Raw genomic sequence first — 24,337 nt, forward strand, 5'->3', positions numbered from 1 at the left:
TCACAATTTATATGGCTTCTAGATAGTGTGGTTCCTTTTATGGTAGTTAAGAGAACTGTTTGTAACAAAACCTTTTCCACACAGCATGCATTTATATGGATTCTCCCCAGTGTGGATCCTTGCATGGGTCTTAAGATACATCTTCGTAGAATAACTCTTGCCACATTCCATGCATTTATACTTTTGCCCTGTATGGCTCTTTTTATGGCCAATAAGACCACTACAGTCAGTAAAGCATCTTCCACACTCCATGCATTTATATGGCTTCTCCCCTGTATGGATCCTAGTATGATAAATAAGTTGACAGTTCTTAATAAAGCTCTTTCCACACTCCATGCATTTATAAGGCTTCTCCCCTGTGTGAATTTTTGTATGTTGAAGAAGTCCACTGCTTTTAGGGAAGCTCTTTCCACATTCAGTGCATTTATAAGGCTTCTCTCCTGTGTGGATTCGCTTATGAACAGTAAGAGAAGTATTTTGACGGAAGCTCTTTCCACATTCCATACATTTATAGGGCTTCTCTCCAGTGTGGATCCTTTTATGAAGAGTAAGAGAGTTTGTATGAGAGAAGCTCTTTCCACACTCCGTGCATTTATAGGGCTTCTCTCCTGAATGGATCCGAGAATGGGAAGTAAGATAGTGACTAAAAGTGAAGCTCTTTCCACACTCCATGCATTTATAGGGCTTCTCTCCTGTGTGGATCTGTTTATGAAGAGTAAGATAAGAATTGTGAGAGAAGCTCTTTCCACACTCTTTGCACTTATATGGCTTCTCCCCTGCATGGATTGAGTAATGGGAAGCAAGATAATCACTACGAGAGAAGCTCTTTCCACACGCCATGCATTTATAGGGTTTCTCTCCTGAATGGATCTGAGAATGAGAAGTAAGATATCGACTACAAGTGAAGCTCTTTCCACACTCCATGCATTTATAGGGCTTCTCCCCTGTGTGGATTCTTTTATGAAGAGTAAGGGCACCACTTTGAGAAAAGCTCTTTCCACACTCTGTGCACTTATATGGCTTCTCCCCTGTATGGATCGAGTAATGGGAAGTGAGAGAATGACTATATAAGAAGCTCCTTCCACACTCCATGCATTTATATGGCTTCTCTCCTGTGTGGATTCGTTTATGTAGAGTAAGAGAAGAATTGTGGGAGAAACTCTTTTCACACTCCGTGCACTTATATGGCTTCTCCCCTGTATGGATTGAGTAATGGGAAATAAGAGAAGTACTACGAGAGAAGCTCTTTCCACACTGCATGCATTTATAGGGCTTCTCTCCTGAATGGATCTGAGAATGGGAAGTAAGATGATGACTAAAAGTGAAGCTCTTTCCACACTGCATGCATTTATAGGGCTTCTCTCCTGTGTGGATCCTTTTATGAAGAGTAAGGGCACCACTTTGAGTGAAGCTCTTTCCACACTCTTTGCACTTATATGGCTTCTCCCCTGTATGGATTGAGTAATGGGAAGTAAGAGAAGTATTATGAGCGAAACTCTTTCCACACTGTATGCATTTATAGGGCTTCTCTCCTGTATGGATCCGGGAATGGGAATTAAGATTTTGACTACAAGTGAAGCTCTTTCCACACTCCATGCATTTATAGGACTTCTCCCCTGTGTGGATCTTTATATGTACAATAAGATCACTTTTCTGAGGGAAGCTCTTTCCACATTCCATACATTTATAGGGCTTCTGTTGTGTGTGGATCATTTTATGCTGTGTAAGTTTTCGGTTTTCAGGAAAACCTTTACCACACTCCATGCATTTATATATTTTCTCCACTTCGTGGATCCTTTTATGGTAAATAGGCTGACTGTCCTTAATAAAACTCTTTCCACACTCCATAGATTCATATGTCTTCTCTCTTGCGTGGGTCCTTTTTTGAGCTGTACAGGACTCATTTTTAGGAGGAAGAGACAGGGTCCATTTATAGTTTTTTCCATTGTCTCTACATATATAATCGCCTTTGATTTGGATTTGATCGTGTTTATCAATATCTAATTTGTTTATGAATACTTTCATAAATTTTCCAATATATTTCTTTTTTATTTTTCCTTGCTGGGCTACAGAGGCTTTCATTGGAAAATTGACAGAAGACAAACTGTCCTGATTGCAATTATTTGACTGGTTTCTCTCACGGCTTTCTACTTCCATTAGAATTGTAGGGTTCTTCATACTGTATCCACGACTGATCATTTCGAATAGTTCTCTGGAATCTTCATCTTCCTTCCCATTATTACCTTCACAAGAAAAGTAAAATGAAAATAACTCAAAAGAGCGAAACATAGGAAAATTCATCTCCCGGAGGAACTCCGGGAGATGAAGCGCCGGAGGAGATGCCTAGAGCACCGCTGGAGGTCCGATAAGTCCGAATCGAACCGAGCAATGGTAACCACCTGCACCAGGGAATACACCAGAGCACTTAGGGCAGCAAAAAGATCCCATATAGCCACCCTGGTTGCATCCGCTGAGTCCCGTCCAGCCGCCCTGTTTAGGATAACCCGCTCCCTATTGAACAAAAGGGAGGCGGGGGAACCCTTGCAGGGCAGAGCTGAAGAGTATGCCCAATTCTTAGCGGACAAAATTGCTCGGTTTCGGTCGGACTTGGACTCCACCCCCGCAGTTCCAGCCGAGGCACAAGGGGACCAAGTAGAACAGCTCTGGGTTGAGTTTCAGGACGTTACCCCCGGGGATGTGGACAAGGCCATGAGAGCTGTAAGTTCCTCCACCTGTGTTCTGGATCCGTGTCCCTCATGGCTGGTTGCTAACTGCAGTGAGGTGACACGAGGCTGGATCCAGGCGGTTGTAACCGCCTCCCTTCGGGAGGGGAACTTCCCCGCCGCACTGAAAGCGGCGGTGGTGAGACCCCTCCTGAAGAAACCATCCTTGGATCCAGCTGTTCTTAACAGCTATCGCCCGGTCTCCAACCTTCCCTTCCTGGGGAAGGTTGTTGAGAAGGTGGTGGCCTTCCAGCTCCAACGGTCCTTGGAGGAAGCAAACTATCTAGACCCCTTCCAGTCAGGCTTCAGACCCGGTTACAGCACAGAAACCGCTTTGGTCGCATTGATGGATGATCTTTGGAGAGCCAGAGATGAAGGACATTCCTCCATCCTGGTCCTCCTTGACCTCTCAGCGGCTTTCGATACCATCGACCATGGTATCCTTCTGCGACGACTGCGGGAGGTGGGAGTGGGAGGCACCGTGCTACGGTGGTTCTCCTCCTACCTCTCGGACAGGTCGCAGTCGGTGTTAGTGGGAGGGCAGAGATCGTCCCCAAGGCCCCTAAATTATGGGGTGCCGCAGGGTTCGGTCTTATCCCCCCTACTATTCAACATCTACATGAAACCGCTGGGAGAGATCATCCGCAGGCACGGGATTAGATACCATCAATATGCGGACGATACTCAATTGTATCTGTCCGCCCCGTGCCAAATCAATGAAGCGGTTGACGTGATGGGCCGGGGTCTTGAAGCCGTTATGGACTGGATGAGGGTTAACAAGCTTGTGCTCAACCCAGAAAAGACCGAGTGGCTGCTGTGTTTTCCTCCCAAAGATTTGGCCAATATTCCAACACTCAGGCTGGGGGGTCAAATTTTACACCCCTCAGAGAGGGTCTGCAACTTGGGAGTCCTCCTGGATCCGCAGCTGTCATTCGACCACCATTTAACGGCTGTGACCAGGGGGGCATTCGCCCAGGTACGCCTGGTGCGCCAGTTGCGACCCTACCTGAATCGGGAGGCCCTCACAACAGTCACTCGGGCCCTTGTGACCTCTAGGCTGGAATACTGCAATGTGCTCTACATGGGGCTGCCCTTGAGGAGCATCCGGCGACTTCAGCTAGTGCAGAACGCAGCCGCGCGAGTGATCGCGGGTGCACCTCGATTCACCCGCATAACACCTATCCTCCGCGAGCTGCGCTGGCTACCTGTCGATCTCCGGATGCGCTTCAAGGTGCTATTAATCACCCATAAAGCCCTACATGGCAGTGGATCTGGCTACTTGAGAGACCGCCTTCTGCCAATTACCTCCCTACGACCTATAAGATCCCATAGACTAGGCCTCCTCCGCATTCCATCGGCCAGCCAGTGTCGGCTGGCAACTACAAGGAGGAGGGCCTTCTCAGCAGTAGCCCCGACCCTTTGGAACGAGCTCCCCGTGGAGATTCGTACCCTCTCCACCGTCCAAGCCTTCCGCATAGCCTTGAAGAACTGGCTCGCCCGTCAGGCCTGGGGATAAGGATAGTTACCCCGCCCGAATGATGAATGTATGTTGTTTACTATTTTATTATATGTTGTTGTCTTAATGTTGTATTTCCCCCTCCCTGGTTTCCTGTGAGCCGCCCTGAGTCCCCTCAGGGAAAAGGGCGGCCTACAAATGCTAATAAACCACTAAACCACTAATAGGAAAATTTAATGTAATGAAAAACAAGCTGCTTCAAATTTCTTAAATGCAAAGAAGCCCTTCAAGAAGATGATTGGAACTTTCTTGATTACAATTTTGGAAGATATATTTACGTTTGTATGGCAAGAGAAAAACTGTGGATTAAATATCGCATTCTCCAAATTTCAAAGTTTAGTTTAGTTTAGTTTAGTTTAGTTTATTTGTATGCCGCCCTTTTCCCTAAAGGGACTCAGGGCGGCTCACAACTCAAAGGGAGGGGAAAAACAAACAGAATTACAAAAAACATAAAAAGCCATACATAGTTAAAACACAACAATCATACCATTCGAAGTGGGGCAGCGAGTCTTTAGCCCCCAGGCCTGTCGGAACAGCCAGGATTTAAGGGCTATGCGGAAGGCCTGGAGGGTGGTGAGGGTACGAATCTCCACGGGGAGTTCGTTCCAGAGGGTCAGAGCAGCCATAGAGAAGGCTCTCCTCCGGGTAGTCACCAGTCGACACTGGCCGGCTGATGGAATTCGGAGGAGGCCTAGTCTGTGGGATCTAATTGGTCTAGTGGAGGTAATTGGCAGTAGGCGGTCTCTCAAGTACCCAGATCCAAGGAAAAGGAAATGGAAAGATTTGGTTTCCCAATTTGAAATTGGACTTTGTATTCTGCTGTAAGGTTTGTATAAGAAGTGGGAGTTGCTCAGATAATAAAGAGAATTTTAGAAAATTCAAACAAGCACAAGGCAAGGGTGCCCTTTATCACCACTATTATTTATATTTACATTGGAGGTCTTGACTAGGATAATTTTAAAAAACGAGCAAATTAAAGGTCTAAAAATTAAAAAGTAAGTATTTAAGCTCCAAGCATTTGCAGACGACCTGGTGTTTATTATGGAAAAACCATTGCTGCCTTGTATGAGGCTAATGGAAGTACTGGGATAATATGGGGAAGCAACCAGTTTGAGGGTAAATAAAGAAAAACTAAGATATTAGTGAAAATTATGACAAATGGGCAGAAAAATGAATTCGCTTTGAGAATAAACATTTAAATAGCAAAGAAAGTGAGATATTTAGGAATGCAATTAGCGGCGAGATGCATAACACTTAAAGCAGATAATTACAATAAACTATTTGACCAAATTAAGGCAGATCTAGAACGGTGGAAAAATTTACAGCCCTCCTTCATGGGGAGAATAGCAACAGTCAAAATGAACATCTTACCCAAAATATTTTTTTTTATAACTATACCAATAAGATTGGATAAAGAATATTTCAGAAATGGTAAACAAAATGGTATCTAAATTTATTTGCAAGGAAAGTGGCCTAGAATTAAACTGAAATTCTTACAGGATTCCAAGGAGAGGAGAGGATTCTGACTGCCCAATTGGGAAAGATACTATACTATTGGGTTGCACTATCATGGCTAAAAGATTGGATAGGACTTAAAAATAGAAGACTATTAGCGTTGGAAGATCATGGCATGCAAATAGGGTGGAATGCCTTCATATGGGTTGGCAAACAAAGCCCATCAGTACTTCCGTAGGCACCGTATAAGACGAGCTCTACTTGATGTGTGGTTAAGGATTAAACAACAAAACTACATTGAAACCCCAAACTAGTTATCAACGTTGGAGATAGCAATAGCAGTTAGACTTATATACCGCTTCATAGGGCTTTCAGCCCTCTCTAAGCCATTTACAGAGTCAGCATATTGCGCCCACAGTCTGGGTCCTCATTTTACCCACCTTGGAAGGATGGAAGGCTGAGTCAACCTTGAGCCGGTGAGGTTAGAACTGCTGAACTGCAGATAACAATCAGCTGAAGTGGCCTGCAGTACTGCACCCTAACCACCGCGCCACCTCGGCTCTCCAAATTTTATTAATTTAGGAAAAGTAATTATTTATAACGAGATACTAAACAAAAGAAGTGAATTAAAATTAGAAGAGAATTATATAAGGAAGGAATAGAACTGAAATGGTGGGCTTACTTACAAGTCCAATCTCGATATGTAAAAGACAAAAAAGAAATTAGGAAAACCTACAGAATTATCTAGGTAAAGAGGTTAAAATGATAACAAAATTATATCAATATGAATTGGATTATACAATGGCGGAAAAGCAGGTAAAGGAAGCCATGTTAGCATGGAATAGGAACTTTGGTTACAGCATAGATTTGGATAATTGGCAAGACTTATGGGAATAGAAACAGAAAATTAACTTTAGCCACCTCGTATAAGGAAAACTTATACAAGATGTTCTACAGGTGAAACATCCCACCCACAAAATTAGCTAAAATTCACAAAAAATTATCGCCACGATGTTGGAAATGTAATGGTGCACTAGGGATTTTCTACCATATGTGGTGGGAGTGCATGAAAGATAGGGTTTTTTGACACCAGATAAGAAAGCATTTGGAAGATATGCTAAATCAAAGGATGGAGTTGAGGCCAGCATTATTTCTATTAGGGATCACAAAAGAAAAACATGGCAAAGATGGACTATATGTAATGCTGCATATTTTAACGGCGACAAGACTGATCTTTGCACAGAAATGGAAAAATAAGAAGACTCTCTCAGAACAAGAAATAATAAATAAGATACTGACGTGCACAGAGATGGACAGACTGACTCTAGAGCTCAAAGACAAGGGTGAGACAGAATATCACAAAATCTGGGACCGATGGTTAGAAATGAGGGAAAAAGACCGGGATAGAAAAACACAAATAAGAATTGGAAAATATGGTATTAATAATGTTTGATATGTAAAAATTGAATATGTATTTGTAGGATTAGTAATTATATAAAAGAAAGGATCAATGGACAGGTAATCTGACTGACTACATACACATATATAATGGATATGAAAGGTAATTGTTATAAGATCTAATTACTGTATGGAAATGTTTATGCCAGAAATGTCACACTATGTAAAATGTTTTTAATGTTTATCTAATTAAAAACTTAATTTTTTTAAAAAGGAGAATTTTAGAAGTAGGAAGGCATGACAGTGCTTTGGACGTCATGGATATTTGCGGTACGATAAATTTAGGATCTATTTAGGTTTCAAAACCATAATGTTACAAATGCCACATTGAGAATATGAAACGGATATAAACTCAGGCTGTGCCGTTAAAACATTCTAATGGCTTTCAGAAGAAAAATAGTTGCAAGGGAAGACAATGGATAACATATAGAGAGCGATTAGAACTTGAGCTGTGGAAATACCAAATGAAGTCAAGATATAAACTTAGAAAGAGGGGGAAAAATATAACCATTACTTGCTCTTTTTTCTTTTTTTAATTTTATCATACTTTTTTCTTATTCATTAATCACATTAAAATATCATCTTTATTTTATTTTAAAAATTTGTAGTTTTTTATTCTGACAAAAAGTCTTGTATGTTCTCACCCAAAGAGGCCACGATCCTATGATTTTCCAGCATGACTTCCCGATAAAGTGCTTTTTGGTCAGCATCCAGCTGAGACCACTCCCCTTCGGAGAAATACACAGCCACCTCCTTAAAGGACACAAGACCTCCCTGAATGAGAAGAAAACAGAACAAAAATCAGCAGTGAAACAAAAGGAAGGAATCCCACTTTTTGCCTGGATCTGTCTGTCTGCTAGCAAATCTATCTATCCCCGTGCATCAATAAGACTCAGCATCTGGAGAATCAACTGGTATGGGGCTTGGAATTTCCACCTATCACTCACTCCAATCCACTTAGTGTTTGCAGAAATCTGTGTGTGTGTGTGTGTGTGTGTGTGTGTGTGTGTGTGTGTGTGTTACCATTTAAGTAAAAGGCTTGGTATTCCCAGAACAAATAATCCATGCTCAAAACCTTCATTAAAGAGAGGCACTCAGATAAAAAGTCCTTTGGAAAATTGGACAAAATGACGTCAGATTACATTTGGCAAGGGAAGAACCCAAGGATTAAATTCAAACTTTTGCAAGATGTAAAAGAAAGAGGAGGATTTGCTATACTAGAATGGGAATTATATCATAAAGCAACAACGCTTACCTGGATAAAAGAATGGATAGATTTAAAAAATAATAGATTGCTGACACCAGAGGGCCACAATTTATATTTAGGATGGCACGCCCTCCTGTGGTACGGGAAGCAGGTAGCACATCAATATTTTCAGAGGCACTTTATAAGACGGGTGTCATTAGAAACATGGAATAAAGTCAAGAGGAAAATTTACAGCAAGGTACCAATTTCGCTATCAACATTAGAAACGGTAGTGCACCCAAACTTTATCAACCAAGGAAAACAGGTCACCTATAAAGATATATTAGATAAGGAAGGGAGATTAAGATCGAGGTAAGAGTTAAAAGAGCAAGAAATAGAATTGGAATGTCGGTCCTATCTCCAAATTCAATCACGTTACTCGAAAGATATGAAAGAGTGGGGCATGAATGGGGAGCTGATGGCAATAGGTAAGATCCTTTTGGGGACAAATGATAAATTGATAAACAAGATTTACAAATTTTTACTGGAATACAAGATAGAAGAAGTTTAAGGAGACAATGATTGCATGGACGATAAACTTTTGCTATAACATACATCTGGATAAATGGCAAGAAATATGGGATATAAATGTTTTATAGGTAGCGTCCGCTACCTGTGAGAATAGCCAAAATGTTTAGAAATGTAGTGCCAAATAGTTGGAAATGTGATTGTGAATTAGGCACGTACTACCATATGTGGTGGTCGTGCCAGAAAACAAAGGAATATTGGTGGAAAATTCAAAGTTGACTGATAAGAGATAACCGAAGAGGAAATAGAATTCACACCAGAACTATTTCTTTTGGGAATCATAAACAATAAATGTAACAAGGAGGTAATTTATTTAACAATGCATATTATTACAGTGGCAAGAATGGTCTTTGCCCCAAACTGGAAAAACAGGGAAGATGGGGAAATAATTAGGAAAACTCTGACTTGTGCTGAAATTGATAAATTGACGTGGGAATTGGAAAAAAAAGACAAATCAGAATATTATAGGATCTGGGACAATTCTATCAATGGTTGGAACAAAAAAAGGAAGACCCAAAATAAATGACAAAGATTTATAGAATGGAGATTAGAATTATGTATGAAACTATAATAGCGAAAATGTATAAGAGCAAAGCAAGATGGTTGGAAAGATGATATTTTTATATTTGTAAATACGGAATAGATCAAAGGTTAAAAAGCAGGGTGGTTATAATGTATAAATTTATATCTTGTATGTATGGCATTGATCTTGCCAGGACAGTTACACTGTCTTCAATGTTTTAATATGTGTTCAATAAAAAACTTTTTATTAAAAAATATAATCAGCAGTGGAAGGAAGGATTCCCACATTTTGTCTGGGTCTGTCTGTCTGTCTGTCCGCCTATCTATCTATCCCCATGTATCAACAAGACTTTCAGCATCTGGAGAGAATCAACTGGTATGGGCCATAAAAATCCCACCTATTACTCACTCAAATCCACCCAAAGTTTGCAGAACAAAATGTGTGTGTGTTTGTGTGTGTTCTTTTTTACTATTTAAGTAAAAGGCTTGTGGTGTTCCCAGAACAAATAATCCATGCTCCAAACCTTTATTAAAGAGAGGCACTCAGGGGTTTTCATGGGTGTCATCAATGGACAAAGACACACAAGATCTGTTTCTTTTGCTCCTCAGATTACAAGGAATCCACTCCTTGTACTCCAGCTCAAAGGCTGAAGAAGAGAAATCTGCTTAGAAAGATAATTTCTTATTCCTTTCCAAAGGCGGATCGTTGGCCCCAAGTTCCAGGTACAAATTAAGAGTATTAGAAATTGCTTTAAAGGCTGAAGGGCCTTGATCTGGCCACCCCCTTTGGATTTTAAGAGTCTGCTTCATCTTTTAACCTGGTGCCATTATTTTTCTTATCACTGGTTATAAACAAGGCACTTTGGAAACGATAAGGGGACCATGTGATTATTCCAGTTATTATTGAGTAGTCTTCCACAATTCCATGTCAAAGAAATACTAATAGGATCCCTATTCAGCAAAAATTCACATTTTGAACATTTTATGTTTTATTATCCCGCTCTTACTTGAGTTGGAGCTTCAACCTCTCTTTCAGCGTCACCATAAAGGGGAGTCAAATTTGTTCTGTTCTTCCCTGTGAGGGTGACAGAAAGTTTAAATGGATAATTAATAAAATAGCAGGAGGCATTCTACAGAAGAGAAGAGACAGAGAAGGTAATAGCAATAGCAATAGCAGTTAGACTTATATACCGCTTCATAGGGCTTTCAGCCTTCTCTAAGCGGTTTACAGAGTCAGCATATTGCCCCCAACAAAACGGGTCCTCATTTTATCCACCTCGGAAGGATGGAAGGCTGAGTCAACCTTGAGCCGGTGAGATTTGAACAGCCGAATTGCAGATAAAAGTCAGCTGAAGTAGCCTGCAGTGCTGCATTTAACCACTGCGCCACCTCGGCTCTTTTAAAGCTGGAATCTCTCTTAGACTTTTGATTACCATCTGAGATGTCCTGACTTGAGGATTCATGATAGATCCTCGTGGAACACAGCTCCCGAGAGGGATTGGATGGAATCCTCTTTCTCATAGGTCCTCTGGTCTGCAGAGGGAAAGACTTGGAGAAAAGAGAAAATAAAAATACATCACACAACAGGAACTGGATTCTAATCCTCAAAAAACAACTTCATTGTATCTGTCAATGAGCCTAGAATGTGCAAGAAAGGAACTGCTGTCTCCAGCCTATGCTCTAGAATGGATAACGGAACAATGACCTGCAAAAACTAGTGAAATATTTCCTCCACATGTTATGAAGACGAGAGAAGTATAGAAGGTAGGGGTGAAATACTCAAACACATTCTCTATTCTCTTCTGGACTTCCAAGATAAAGGTCTCTCACCTGCAATTCGACTTGCTCCTTCAGCTCCTCTGCCTGACTCAGGAGGAAGCCTTCTGCCAGGGCCACCGCTTGGCAGCTGGTCTCTGTTCCACACTCCCGCACCCAGGTCTCCATCGGCAAGGGCAGAAGGGCCAGGAGCTGCTCCAAAACAACCAGATCCAACATTTGGGTTTTAGTGTGCTTTTCTAACCTCAGCCATTGACTATAAAAGTTGTGGAGTTGGCTGCACAGTTCTCGGGGACCTTCAACCTCCTGGTATTGGATGTTTCTGAAGTTGCATGGCTGAATCTCTGAAGGGATGACAGTTTTATTTTCCAGGATCTTCTGTCCAGTTCTTGCCCATACCTTCCCACAGCTGCCTGGCTGAACATCCAATGCTCCTTTTCCAATTTTCTTATTTGCTAATGGTTGTTTCTGCATTCTTTCTCTCTCTGATAAGGAAATTCCAGATGGTTCTGAGGAATCTTATGGATCTCCAAACACCTTTAAATTCACAGGGCTATTCCTGCAGCTTCAGGATTGATCACAAAAGCTATCCAGGATTTTCATTCAAGAGTACTTTTTGTTGTTAGGAAGGCTGTTGTGATGACTCTAGTTTCTGCATCGGAAATGGAAAAGAAAATACATTCAGAGAATAAGAAGGTCATGGACGTAAGCTCTGAACAACATTAATCTTCACGACTGAGAAGATCATAAAGGATTGCAGTGGTATTGAGCAGATGGATCCTGTGGGTATTTGTATGTGTGTCCATGAAGTGTGGTGCAAAATATGGTAGCAGGTTTCAGCAAGACAAGGCATATATTATATTGGAATATAAACAAATACAATACAATACAATAGCAGAGTTGGAAGGAACCTTGGAGGTCTTCTAGTCCAACCCCTGCCTCTCCTTGATTAGTTTTCACCCATTGCTTCTTGTTCTACACTCAGGTGCCTTGGAGAATAGTGACTCCCTCTTCTTTGTGGCAACCCCTGAGATATTGGAAGACTGCTATCATGTCTCCCCTAGTCCTTCTTTCTATTAAACTAGACATACCCAGTTCCTGCAACCATTCTTCATATGTTTTAGTCTCCAGTCCCCTAATCACCTTTGTTGCTCTTCTCTGCACTCTTTCTAGAGTCTCCACATCTTTTCTACATCATGGCGACCAAAACTGAATGCAGTATTCCAAGTGTGGCCTTACCAAGGCCTTATAAACTGATATTAACACTTCATGTGATCTTGATTCTATCCGTTTACTGTGTTGGCTTTTTTGGCAGCTGCTGCACACTGCTGGCTCATATTTAAATGGTTGTCCACTAGGACTCCAAGATCCCTCTCACAGTTATTGAACAAGGTACCACCTATACTGTACCTGTGCATTTCGTTTTTCTTGCCTAAATGTAGAACCTTACTCTTTTCACCATTGAATTTCATTTTATTAGATAGTGCCCAATGTTCAAGTTTGTCAAGATCCTTCTGTATCTTCTGGAGCATTGGCTATTGCTGCTAGCTTGGTGTCATCTGCAAATTTGATGAGTTCACCATTTATTCCTTCATCCAAATCATTGATGAAGATGTTGAAGAGTACTGGGCCTAAAACAGAGCCTTGGGGTACTCCACTGCATACTTCCCTCCATGTAGATGCAGTTGTTGCAAATGTTTTATATTTGGAGAATTTTCTATTTATTTTCTCCCCAAACGATGGCCTTATTTTTTTTAAATAAAATATATTTAAATTTGGATAGATTATGTTAGGTTGCGATGGGATAGGATAATTTATTGTCACTTTGAATGTACACTAATCAGCATAAATTAAATTGAAATTTCATTGCAGAGTGTCACCATCTCCAATGTACAATATTAACACCTAACAACTAAATGCATAAATACATAATAATGCATATACTCACATATATTATATGACCGACAGAAACAACAATTCTAGTTCCAATGAGAAAAATGAATCTTTCAAGTTTACCAGGTGGAAGGCATGGGGAACAAAGCTTTTAACAGAATCTGGTCGTCCTGCGAGAAATACCTCAAAACCTCCTCCTAGAGGGGAGAACCAGAAACAGACGGTAAAGGGGAGTTGTGGGGCCTCTAACAATGCTTTGAGCTTCCTGTTATTCAGCAGTATCCTGAATAACAGGAAGCTCGCTTCCTATAATCTTCTTGGCTATCCGTATCTATGGACTTTCTACCCAGATTTAGCCTACACTTAAAGAGTTCATACAAGATGCCAAAATTCAGGGACCTTAAGAAACTGGAATGGAATATAGGATGTTTAGATGTGTTTCTTGTGCTTCATATCGAGACATTTAGGCATTAGACATTCATTAAGGATGTTCCTCACTCTTGTCTTTAAGTTGGTATGTTTGTAAGTAACGGGACCCACGGAGAGAAGAGATAAGGAGGAAAATCCAAGTTTCAAAAATGGCTTATCCCAAGAAAGAAACATTTACCTTTTGTCAGGGATCTCAGTGAGGAAAAGGAAGAAGATCCCTAAGATTGAATAATACTAAGTGAAATGATCCTGGGAAGGAACAAAATTCTAAGAATGCTATGACGATTGAATTCACGTCAAATGAAATGCCTAGGATATGACCCTGGTTTACCATGCTCACTTTTTGTTTTTTCAGGGTTTCCTTTTTGGGAACAAAGTCATACTATAACACGAAGGCTGCTTCACACAATTTGCCCTCACCTCAAAAACTGGTTAACTCACCCCACCGCATTACTCTTGTCACATTTCCTATTACCTATTGTAAGGTTCCAACAGTTTCCCCGAGCCACTGAAATGCCGAAGAGAGTGGAGACTCCAGACGAGGCTTGCAAAAAATATCAAATTTTATTTATGGCCATAGCAAAAGCTGGGTGACAAAACTATATCCGAAACATACAAACAAATGCATGTAAGGAATAGCCACACTCTGCAAGAGGGGCTCAGAGTGTTATATACTCATGTTAGGCAGATAGAAACAAAGTTTATCCAATCAGAGACAAAGAGTCCTTACCAACTTAAAGCATCCTTTTGTTTAAGCTCCTGTCTCTGTCTACCTTATCTGTGGAGGATTCCTAAAGCTTTGAATAGGGGGTGGCAGCCCCCACTTTGCCAAGTTGTTTTTCCGTCAGAATGCTTTAAGGATTCATGAGCCAGGAAAACTCCCTAGTTTGGTTCCTTTATCTATGGGGCCTCATATTCCCGTGTAATAATTTCTCCTATGTTTTCAAGAATGTGCCTAGCTTTGAAGCCAAGAATAGAAGGGAGACGCAGCAGTGAGATAACATTTGCAGTAATGCCAACCAGTATTAAGGTTACAATTTGCTAGGCTAGAAAACAACTAATTTCTGACAGTATACAATAATATAAGCCAATATTGATTCATATATTCCTTTACCATCTTCTTATGAACTTATGATTATAACTTTGTGGCTTGTATCTTATGATTTATATTGTTATATCCTTGTATGATTTATGTGGATTGCTTATTTAGTATCCTGACTATCACTAATGGTTGTATTGTATGATTTATGATGAATGTATTTTATGAAAACTGTGATCATGATTTATCACTTATTGCTTGTATCTACACTGAGAGCTTATGTGTGTCCAATCACACTTGGCCAATAAAGAATTATATATATATATATAAAGGTTTGAATGAACATACCTTAAAATGATGTTCATCCACCCTCTTAAGCATGGAGGAATTGAGCCTAGCTTATTCTTTGTCTCCAGAAAAAGCACAAATGATTTTAAGCTTAAATGTCCAAAATGGAAAACCAAAGAAGGAAAAAGGGTGACTAATTTAAGTAGCGAGAATCCATCCCCAAAGAGAAAATAACCAAAATAAAACCTTATGAAACCACTAATGTCAGAGAAGAAAGTGGGGAATCCTATTAGATACTTTCACTTCTCTGCAGCTGGGGCATCACTTGACCAATCCTTCTTGCTCCACTTCTATCAAAGACTCAAAAGACTGGATTCATACATTAAAAATATGCTTTTTTAAATTTCCACTTCCTACTTCTTTATTCTAATGATCTAAGAGAGGGAGAGTTAAGAACAATCTTTTGATTAAGTTGGAGAAACACCAGACTCATCGGACACACGGTGCGAATGCTGCGCCTCAGCCCCCGCTCCTGCACCTCCGTCCCTGCAAGGTCTCCCTTCTTTCCTGCGGGAAGAGCCCCTTCTGCGGTCGTGGGAAAAGGCTGGGAAGCAGCACCCCAGTTCCAGTCCTCGCACATCCGTCCTTGCACCCAGAGTCAGCAGGAGAACCTCTGCCTCCACTCCCCCAATAAAAGGGGAGAAACGCCCACGCCCTTTCTGGGGATCCCCATTTCTCTTCCCCCCCCCCCGGGTTCATGGTGCATGGGTAATGGTGGCAGGGGAACATGGGACTCCGGACTCCCATCCCGCAGGAAGACTTGCCCCGTCTCCGCGCACCCCTCCAGCGCGCGACCCTCTTGCAAGGGCAGAGCCGCCACTCACGCAACTCGGGAGTCTCTCGTCGGGATTCGCATCTTTGCAAAGGCATCCGGGCAGCCTCCCGCAAGGGCACCGCTTCCCACTCGCGCCTAAAGACACTCCCGACGAACATCTGGGAAAACACATCCCTTGGGCTGGAGGAAGAGCCCGGCGCATGCTCAGTTTCCTCCTGAATGTGAGATCGCCCCTTGGTGGACTCTGCAAAGTGCCAGCATGCCCTGAAAGGGCGGGAAAGAGGAGCCGATCTGGTTTGAGGGGAAAATAGACATGGGAGGAAGGGAAGGGATGATGGGCATGGGAGTAGGAGGAAAGGCTGTCGGAGAAGAGCTCAGGCGTCTCCAGAGTTGGCAGCTTCTCCATCTCCCTCTCCTTCCAGTCCAAGAACCGTCTGTGGAGATGAAGAAAAATCTCTCTGGAGGATTTGGACTCCCTTCCCTCAAAGAACAGCCGCCCTGAAGGCTCAGCTGGGGTCGGAGGAGGCCGCAAAAGAGAGTTGTGGGATTCATTGTCTAGTTGAAAATCAACAATCAGCATCCAAAACTTCCAAGAGAGAACCATGGTAATTTTATTCACTGCTTTGCAAAGAGGATGGATCACATCACACAGGCAGGTGCATTGGATACGCCCAAAATCATCAATACATTTTGCCTTATATTCTCTAGTTAGAAATTTACCTCCCACCTTTCCCTCATTGGCTTAGTCATTATGTTACAACCTATCCAAATTGTCTAAAGTGAAGACATGATCTCCGCCCCTGATGACCTCTCCGCCGACTCATAATTCGACTGCTCCCCCTGCTCTTATTTATGAATTTCCTTTTATGGTCCTAGTTCGTAGGCATTGTCTCTAGAACAGTGTTTTTCAACCACTGTGCCGCGGCACACTAGTGTGCCGTGACATAGTGTAAGGTGTGCCGCGGGAAAAACACTTTATATATAGTCAATATAGGCACAGAGTTACTTTTTTTTAACATTTTCTAATGGTGGTGTGCCTCGTGATTTTTTTCATGAAAAAAGTGTGCCTTTGCACAAAAAAGGTTGAAAAACACTGCTCTAGAACACCGGGGACCAATCTCAAGGCCCGTGAACTGCATCCGGGCTGCAGGGTGCTTAAATCTGGGCGAGAAGGCCTGCCTGGAAAAGCAATTTACTATAAAACAGTGGGGTATTCATTTAGAAATAAAAAGTTTAGTGGAGTATGAAGAATAAGTAATAAATGTTTGTCAGTAATATCTGGTAGAAGAGATAATAGCAGTGGCAATAGCAATAGCAGTGGACTTATATACCGCTTCATAGGCCTTTCAGGCCTCTCTAAGCGGTTTACAGAGAGTCAGCATATTGCCCCCAACAATCTGGGTCCTCATTTTACCCACCTCGAAAGGATGGAAGGCTGACTCAACCCTGAGCCGGTGAGATTTGAACCGCTGACCTGCTGATCTAGCAGTAGCCTGCAGTGCTGCATTTAACCACTGCGCCACCTAAGAAAATGTTTATAGTAAACAACTGTGGAAAGAAAGAAGGGGGGGGGATGCATCTTGAGCTTGTGTCAAACGCCCACCGTGGCCACCCACAGCCATACACACCCCTGACCCTCTGAGTTCAGAGACAACCCTGATGTAGCCCTCAATGAACTCTCCTGTTCTAGAGTAACTATCATATCAGTAAATTCTGTTTAAGGCGGGTTTCTAGCATAAGAGACGTCTTCCTATATACAATTCACAAACTTCAGCCTAGTTCATGAAATTAAAAATGTATACAATGTAGTTTCTTCACAGGTCTTCTTACAATTCTGTAAAAACAATAGGGTTTTTTCCACACAGGCTAAACCCAGTCAGAAATGACCAGGTGGGCAGATGAGGACCAGGAGGCTCTCTGAGAAATACATTTTGTGTCTTGTGGTTGTTGCAAAGTCCAGCTTGAAAGGGAAGAAGATGGGGCAAGGTTAGGTTATAGGTTTATTGGATTTATATGCCGCCCTTCTCCCAAAGGACTCAGGGCAGCATACAACATAAAAACACATATTATAAAAGTTAAAAAAAAGATTAAATAGACTATCCAAAAAATCCAATGGACATTTACAATGAGATTTAGAAATTAAATTAAAATTAACAATTAAAATTAATAATTAATTTTATTCAGGCTAGGCCGGCTTGCTGGAAAAGCCAACTTTTTAGGGCGTGCCGGAAGGACCAGAGGTCGGGAATTATGCGAAGCTCCGGGGATAGCTCATTCCAAAGGGAAGGCGCTCCCAGAGAAGGCTCCCCCCCCGGGGGTCGCCAGCCTACACTGCCTGGCCAATGGTACCCTGAGGAGACCAATTCTGCGGGATCGTACTAGACGGTGGAGTAGGTGGTCTAGCACATACCCTGGGCCTAAGCCATGGAGCGCTTTAAAGATCATAATTAACGCCTTGAATCGCACCTGGAAAACAACCGGCAACCAGTGCAGGCCGCCTAAAAGGGGTGTAAGTACCTAGGTACTTCCATGACAACCCGCACAGCCACATTCTGGATCAGCTGAAGCCTCCGGGTGCTCTTCAAGGGCAGCCCCATGTAGAGAGCATTACAGTAGTCCAGGCGAGAAAAGATGAGGGCGTGAGTGACTGTGCACAAGGCATCCCAATCCAGGAAGGGGCGCAAGGAAGCCACAACCAGGAAAATGGGAGATTTTTCACTGTTTTTGTTCTCTACTTCTGCACAATACACTTGCACTTGTCAAATGTTTGGCTCCAGGAGAAGCCAAGAATTATCCAAAAAAACAAGGGGCTGCTTGTGAGAAAGGAAATAATACTGAGGAAAAAGAAAACCAGTCCCAAAAGCGGGGGAAAGTTGAAACTGCTGGAGTTTTCAGAAATTTTACCTCAGGAGCCTCCTTGGAGGACAAATGAAGAGGGGAAAAATTGTGTCTCATCTCTGACTGTAAAAAAAGGGGAAACTACAAAATGATGGAAACAGATTATGGAAAATAAAATATAAACTTAAAATATCATGAGGGGCAAAAAAAGTCAAAACCCCTTTCCTAATTCAGTAAATATAATTAGGAAATGCATATATTTCAACAACTAAAACCTAACATTTCAAAAGATTCCCACCCAAATGTATTTGTATATGGAAATACAGCCATTGGTCCTCTTGAAACTTTTTCCAGATTTCAGATTTATATGGCTTCTACATTGTGTGGATCTTTTTATGGTAGTTAAGATAACTGTTCATAATAAAACCTTTTCCACACAACATACATTTATAAGGCTTCTCCCCCGTGTGAATCCTTGCATGGGTGTTCAGATATGTCTTTGTAGAAAAACTCTTTCCACATTCCATACATTTATAAGGCGTCTCCCCTTTGTGGATCGTTTCATGGGTCTTAAGATACATGTTTGTAGAAAAACACTTTCCACATTCCATACATTTATACTTTTGCCCTGTGTGGCTCTTTTTATGGCCAATAAGACCACTACAGTCAGTAAAGCATTTTCCACACTCCATGCATTTATATGGCTTCTCCCCTGTATGGATCCTAGTATGATAAATAAGTTGACAGTTCTTAATAAAGCTCTTTCCACACAGCATACATTTATAAGGCTTCTCCCCTGTGTGGATCCTTTCATGGGTCTTAAGATATGCCTTCCTAGAAAAACTCTTTCCACATTCCATACATTTATAAGGCTTCTCCCCTGTGTGGATCGTTTCATGGGTCTTAAGATATGTCTTTGTAGAAAAACTCTTTCCACATTCCATACATTTATACTTTTGCTCCGTGTGGCTTTTTTTATGTCCAATAAGACGACTACAGTCAGTAAAGCATTTTCCACACTCCATGCATTTATACGGCTTCTCCCCTGTATGGATCCTAGTATGATAAATAAGTTGACAGTTCTTAATAAATCTCTTTCCACACTCCATGCATTTATAAGGCTTCTCCCCTGTGTGGATCCTTTCATGAGTCTTAAGATATGTCTTCGTAGAAAAACACTTTCCACATTCCATACATTTATAAGGCTTCTCTCCTGTGTGGATCCAGTAATGGGAAGTAAGAGATGTAGTAGATAAGAAGCTCTTTCCACACTCCATGCATTTATAGGGCTTCTCTCCTGTGTGGATCCGGGAATGGGAAGTAAGAGAATTACTTTGAGAGAAGCTCTTTCCACACTCCATGCATTTATAGGGCTTCTCTCCTGTGTGGATCCGGGAATGGGAAGTAAGAGAATTACTTTGAGAGAAGCTCTTTCCACACTCCATGCATGTATAGGGCTTCTCTCTCGTATGGATCCGGAAATGCAAAGAAAGAGAACTCTTAAAAGTGAAGCTCTTTCCACACTCCATGCATTTATATCTTTTCTTCGCTTTGTGGATCCTTTTATGGTAAATGGGTTGATTGTCCTTAATAAAATGCTTTCTACATTCCATGGATTCATATGTTTTCTCTCCTGCATGGGTCCTTTCTGGAGATATACGGGACTCATTATTATGGGGAACAGACAGGGTCCATTTATAGCTTTTTCCATTATCTCTACATATATAATCTTCTTTGATTTGGATTCCATCGTGCTTATCTGTATCTAATTTGTTTATCAATAGTTTTGTACATTTTTCATTATATTTCGTTTTTATTTTTTCTTCCTGGGCCACAGAGGCTTTCATTGCTTCAAGGACAGAAGATGAACTTTCCTGATTGCAATTATTTGACTCGTTTCTCTCATGGCTTCCTACTTCCATTAAAATTGTAGGTTTGTTCAAACTGTATCTACGACTGATCGTTTTGAATAGTTCTCTGGAATCTTCATCTTCATCCCCATTATTACCTTCAAAGAAAAGTAAAATGAAAATAAGTTTAAAAGAGCGAAACACAGGAAGATTAAAAATAATGAAAAACAACCTTCTTCAAACTTTTTAGATACAGAGAAGCTCTTCAAGAATTTGATCGGGACTTTCTTGATTAAAATTTTGGAAGATACATTTACATGGCAAGAGAAAATCATGGATTAAATATCAAATTCTCCAAATTTCAAAGGAAATGGAAAGATTTGGTTTCCCAATTTGAAATTGTACTTTGTATTCTGCTGTAAGGTTTGTATAAGAAGTGGGAGTTGCTGTAATATAAAAAGAATTTATCAGCACAAATAAACACACACACACACACACACACACATATATGTTATATTTATGACTTTAATATATATATATATACACACACACACACACACACACACACACATACATACATACATACATACATACAGTTCTTTGGACGTCATGGATATTTGTGGTATGATACATTAGGATCAATCTAGGTTTCAAAACCATAATGTTACAAATACCACATTGAGAATATGAAACAGATAGAAACTTAGACTGTGCCCTAAAATATCCTAATGGCTTTCAGAAGAAAAAAAACTGCAAGGAAAGACAATGGATAACATATAGAGAGCAATTGGAACTTGAGCTGTGGAAATACCAAATGAAATTAATAATGGAAAAATAGTATAGTTCTCAAATATTGTTCAACAACATAAAGCATAAAGATTAATATCCAACTGAAATCAGAACACTTTATTTTGGCACTAATCAACTTTCATAGAAGATTGTTTCGGAGTATGATAATCATAGTGAGAGTATTACAAACAAAAAGCTAGAAGGACTCTACAATAATTAGATGATGGAATGGTTGAAGAAAATCACGGAATACTCAATGACGACTAATGATGACTCTTATCAGGGAAAGGATAGTATCTATATTTGTTAGTGATTGGAAACCCCAATGGACTTTTGGCAGAAAAAAAGAACTTGTGATCAAATTTACGTTTGAAGATTAAAAAGGATAAATTATGTAAAGGAGGAAACAATGATGTAACCTTAGAAAGAGGGGAAGATATAACTATTACTTTCTCTTTTCCCTTTTTTAAATTTTATCCTACTTTTTTCTTATTCGTTAATCATATTACTGTATCTTCTTTATTTTCTTTTCAAAATAAGTAGTTTTTAATCTGATAAAAAGTCTTGTATATTCTCACCCAAAGAGGCCACAATCCTATGATTTTCCAGCATGACTTCCCGATATAGTGCTTTTTGATTATCATCCAGCTGAGACCACTCTTCTTCGGAGAAATACACAGCCACCTCCTTAAAGGACACAAGACCTTCCTAAATGAGAAGAAAGCAGAACAAAAATCAGCAGTGAAAGGAAGGAATCCCACTTTTTGTCTGAGTCTTTCTGTCTGCCCACCAGTCTGTCTATCCCAGTGCATCAAAAAGACTCAGCATCTGGAGAGAATCAACTGGTATGGGCCATGGAATTTCCACCTCTAACTCACTCCAATCCACCCAGTGTTTGCAGAACTGTGTGCGTGTGTGTGTGCGCGCATGTGCGTTCTTTTTAAGAGCCGAGGTGGTGCAGTGGTTAGGGTGCAGCACTGCAGGCCACTTCAGCTGACTGTTATCTGCAGTTCAGCGGTTCAAATCTCACCGGCTCAAGGTTGACTCAGCCTTCCATCCTTCCGAGGTGGGTGAAATGAGGACCCCGACTGTGGGGGTGATATGCTGACTCTGTAAACCGCTTAGAGAGGGCTGAAAGCCCTATGAAGCGGTATATAAGTCTAACTGCTATTTACCATTTAAGTAAAAAGCTTCATGTGTTCCCAGAACAAATAATCCATGCTCAAAACGGTCATTAAAGAGAGGCATTCAGGGATTTATATGGGTGTCATCAATGGACAAAGACTCAGCAGCCCTGTTTCTGCTGCTCTTCAGATTACAAAGAATCCACTCCTTGTGTTCCAACCCAATGGCTGAAGAAGAGAAACTTGCTTGGAAAAGAGCATTTCTCATCCTTTCCAATGGTGGATTGTTGGTCCAAAATTCAAGGCCCAAACCAGAGTGCAAGAAATCCCTTTAAAGACTGAAGAGCCTTGATCCGGCCCTCTATTTTGACTTTAAGAATCTGCGTTATCTTTTAACCTGTTTCCAGTATTTTTCTTATCACTGATTATAAACAAGGCCTGTTAGAAACTGTAAGGGGACCATGTGATTATTCCAGTTATTACTGAGTAGTCTTCCACAATTCCATGCCAAAAAATTACTAATAGGATCCCTATTGGATGTATGTTGGATGTTTATTATACTTGTATGCCGCCCTATTCCCAAGGGACTCAGGGCGGCTAACAAACAAGTGGGGAAGGGGGAAATACAAAAAAAAAAAAAACCCAGAAACAATATACACAAAACAGATTAAAAACAACACAATTCATGTGCGGCTGGGAACTCATCAGCCCCAGGCCTGCCGGAATAGCCAGGTCTTGACAGCTTTGCGGAAAGCTAGAAGGGTGGTGAGGGTCCGAATCTCCACGGGGAGATCGTTCCAGAGGGCTGGAGCAGCCACAAAGAAGGCCCTCCCCCGAGGGGTCGACAGTCGACATTGGCTAGCTGATGGTATTCGGAGGAGGCCTAATCTGTGGGATCTAATTGGTCGTAGGGAGGTAATTGGCAGGAGGCGGTCCCTCAAGTACCCAGGTCCGATACCATGTAGGGCTTTAAAAGTAACGACTAGCACCTATTCAGTAAACATTCACATTATGAACATTTTCATTTACGCCCCTCAGACAGGGTTCGCAATTTGGGAGTCCTCCTGGACCCACAGCTGACTTTTGAACACCACTTGTCAGCTGTGACCAGGGGGGCATTTGCCCAGGTTCGCCTGGTGCACCAGTTGCGGCCCTACCTGAACCGGGAGGCCCTCACAACAGTCACTCGCGCCCTTGTGACCTCTAGACTGGACTACTGCAACGTGCTCTACATGGGGCAGCCCTTGAAGAGCATTCGGCGACTCCAGCTTGTCCAGAATGCAGCCGCGCGAGCGATCGTGGGTGCACCTCGGTTCACCCACGTAACACCTATCCTCCGCGAGCTGCACTGGCTGCCTATTGGTCTCCGGATACGCTTCAAGGCGCTAGTCGTCACTTATAAAGCCCTTCATGGTATTGGACCTGGGTATTTGAGAGACCGCCTGCTGCCAATTACCTCCACTAGACCGATTAGATCCCACAGATTAGGCCTCCTCCGAATTCCATCCGCCGGCCAGTGTCGACTGGCGACTACCCGGAGGAGAGCCTTCTCTGTGGCTGCTCCAACCCTCTGGAACGAACTCCCCATGGAGATTCGAACCCTCACCACCCTCCAGGCCTTCCGCAAAGCCCTTAAAACCTGGCTGTTCCGACAGGCCTGGGGCTAAAGAACCGTTGCCCCCGTCTCGAATGGTATGACTGTCGTGTGTTTTAAATTATGCATTGTTTTGTGTCATTTTTAATTTTGTCTGTATCCCCCCTTCCCTGGTTTGAGTTGTGAGCCGCCCTGAGTCCCCTTCGAGGGAAAAGGGCAGCATATAAATAAAATAAACATTCAACATTCAACATACATTATGTTTTACTATTCCTCTCTTACTTCAGTTGGAGTGTCAACCACTCTCTCAGCACCACCATAAAAAGGAGTCAAATTCATTCTATTCTTCCCTGTGAAGGAGACAGAAAGTTTAAATGGATAATTAATAAAATAGCAGGAGGCATTCTACAGAAGGGAAGAGACAGAGAAGGTAA

At 41.7% G+C, this 24,337-nt stretch overlaps 1 protein-coding gene across 1 annotated transcript; it reads right to left on the minus strand.

The window, feature by feature from the left end:
• Positions 1-24,242, minus strand: LOC106549781 (uncharacterized). The gene is given in 8 exon segments (XM_087708036.1): positions 1-2,243; positions 7,797-7,926; positions 10,456-10,523; positions 10,882-10,996; positions 11,279-11,789; positions 18,925-20,554; positions 21,764-21,893; positions 24,186-24,242. Coding segments are annotated over 8 exon segments (4,884 nt in total).
• Between the last annotated feature and the right edge of the window lie 95 nt (positions 24,243-24,337).

The sequence above is a fragment of the Thamnophis sirtalis genome, unplaced genomic scaffold (assembly GCF_051295495.1).
Source record: "Thamnophis sirtalis isolate CommonGarterSnake01/CBP01778 unplaced genomic scaffold, rThaSir2_p1.2 scaffold_3, whole genome shotgun sequence".
NCBI lineage: Eukaryota > Metazoa > Chordata > Lepidosauria > Squamata > Natricidae > Thamnophis > Thamnophis sirtalis.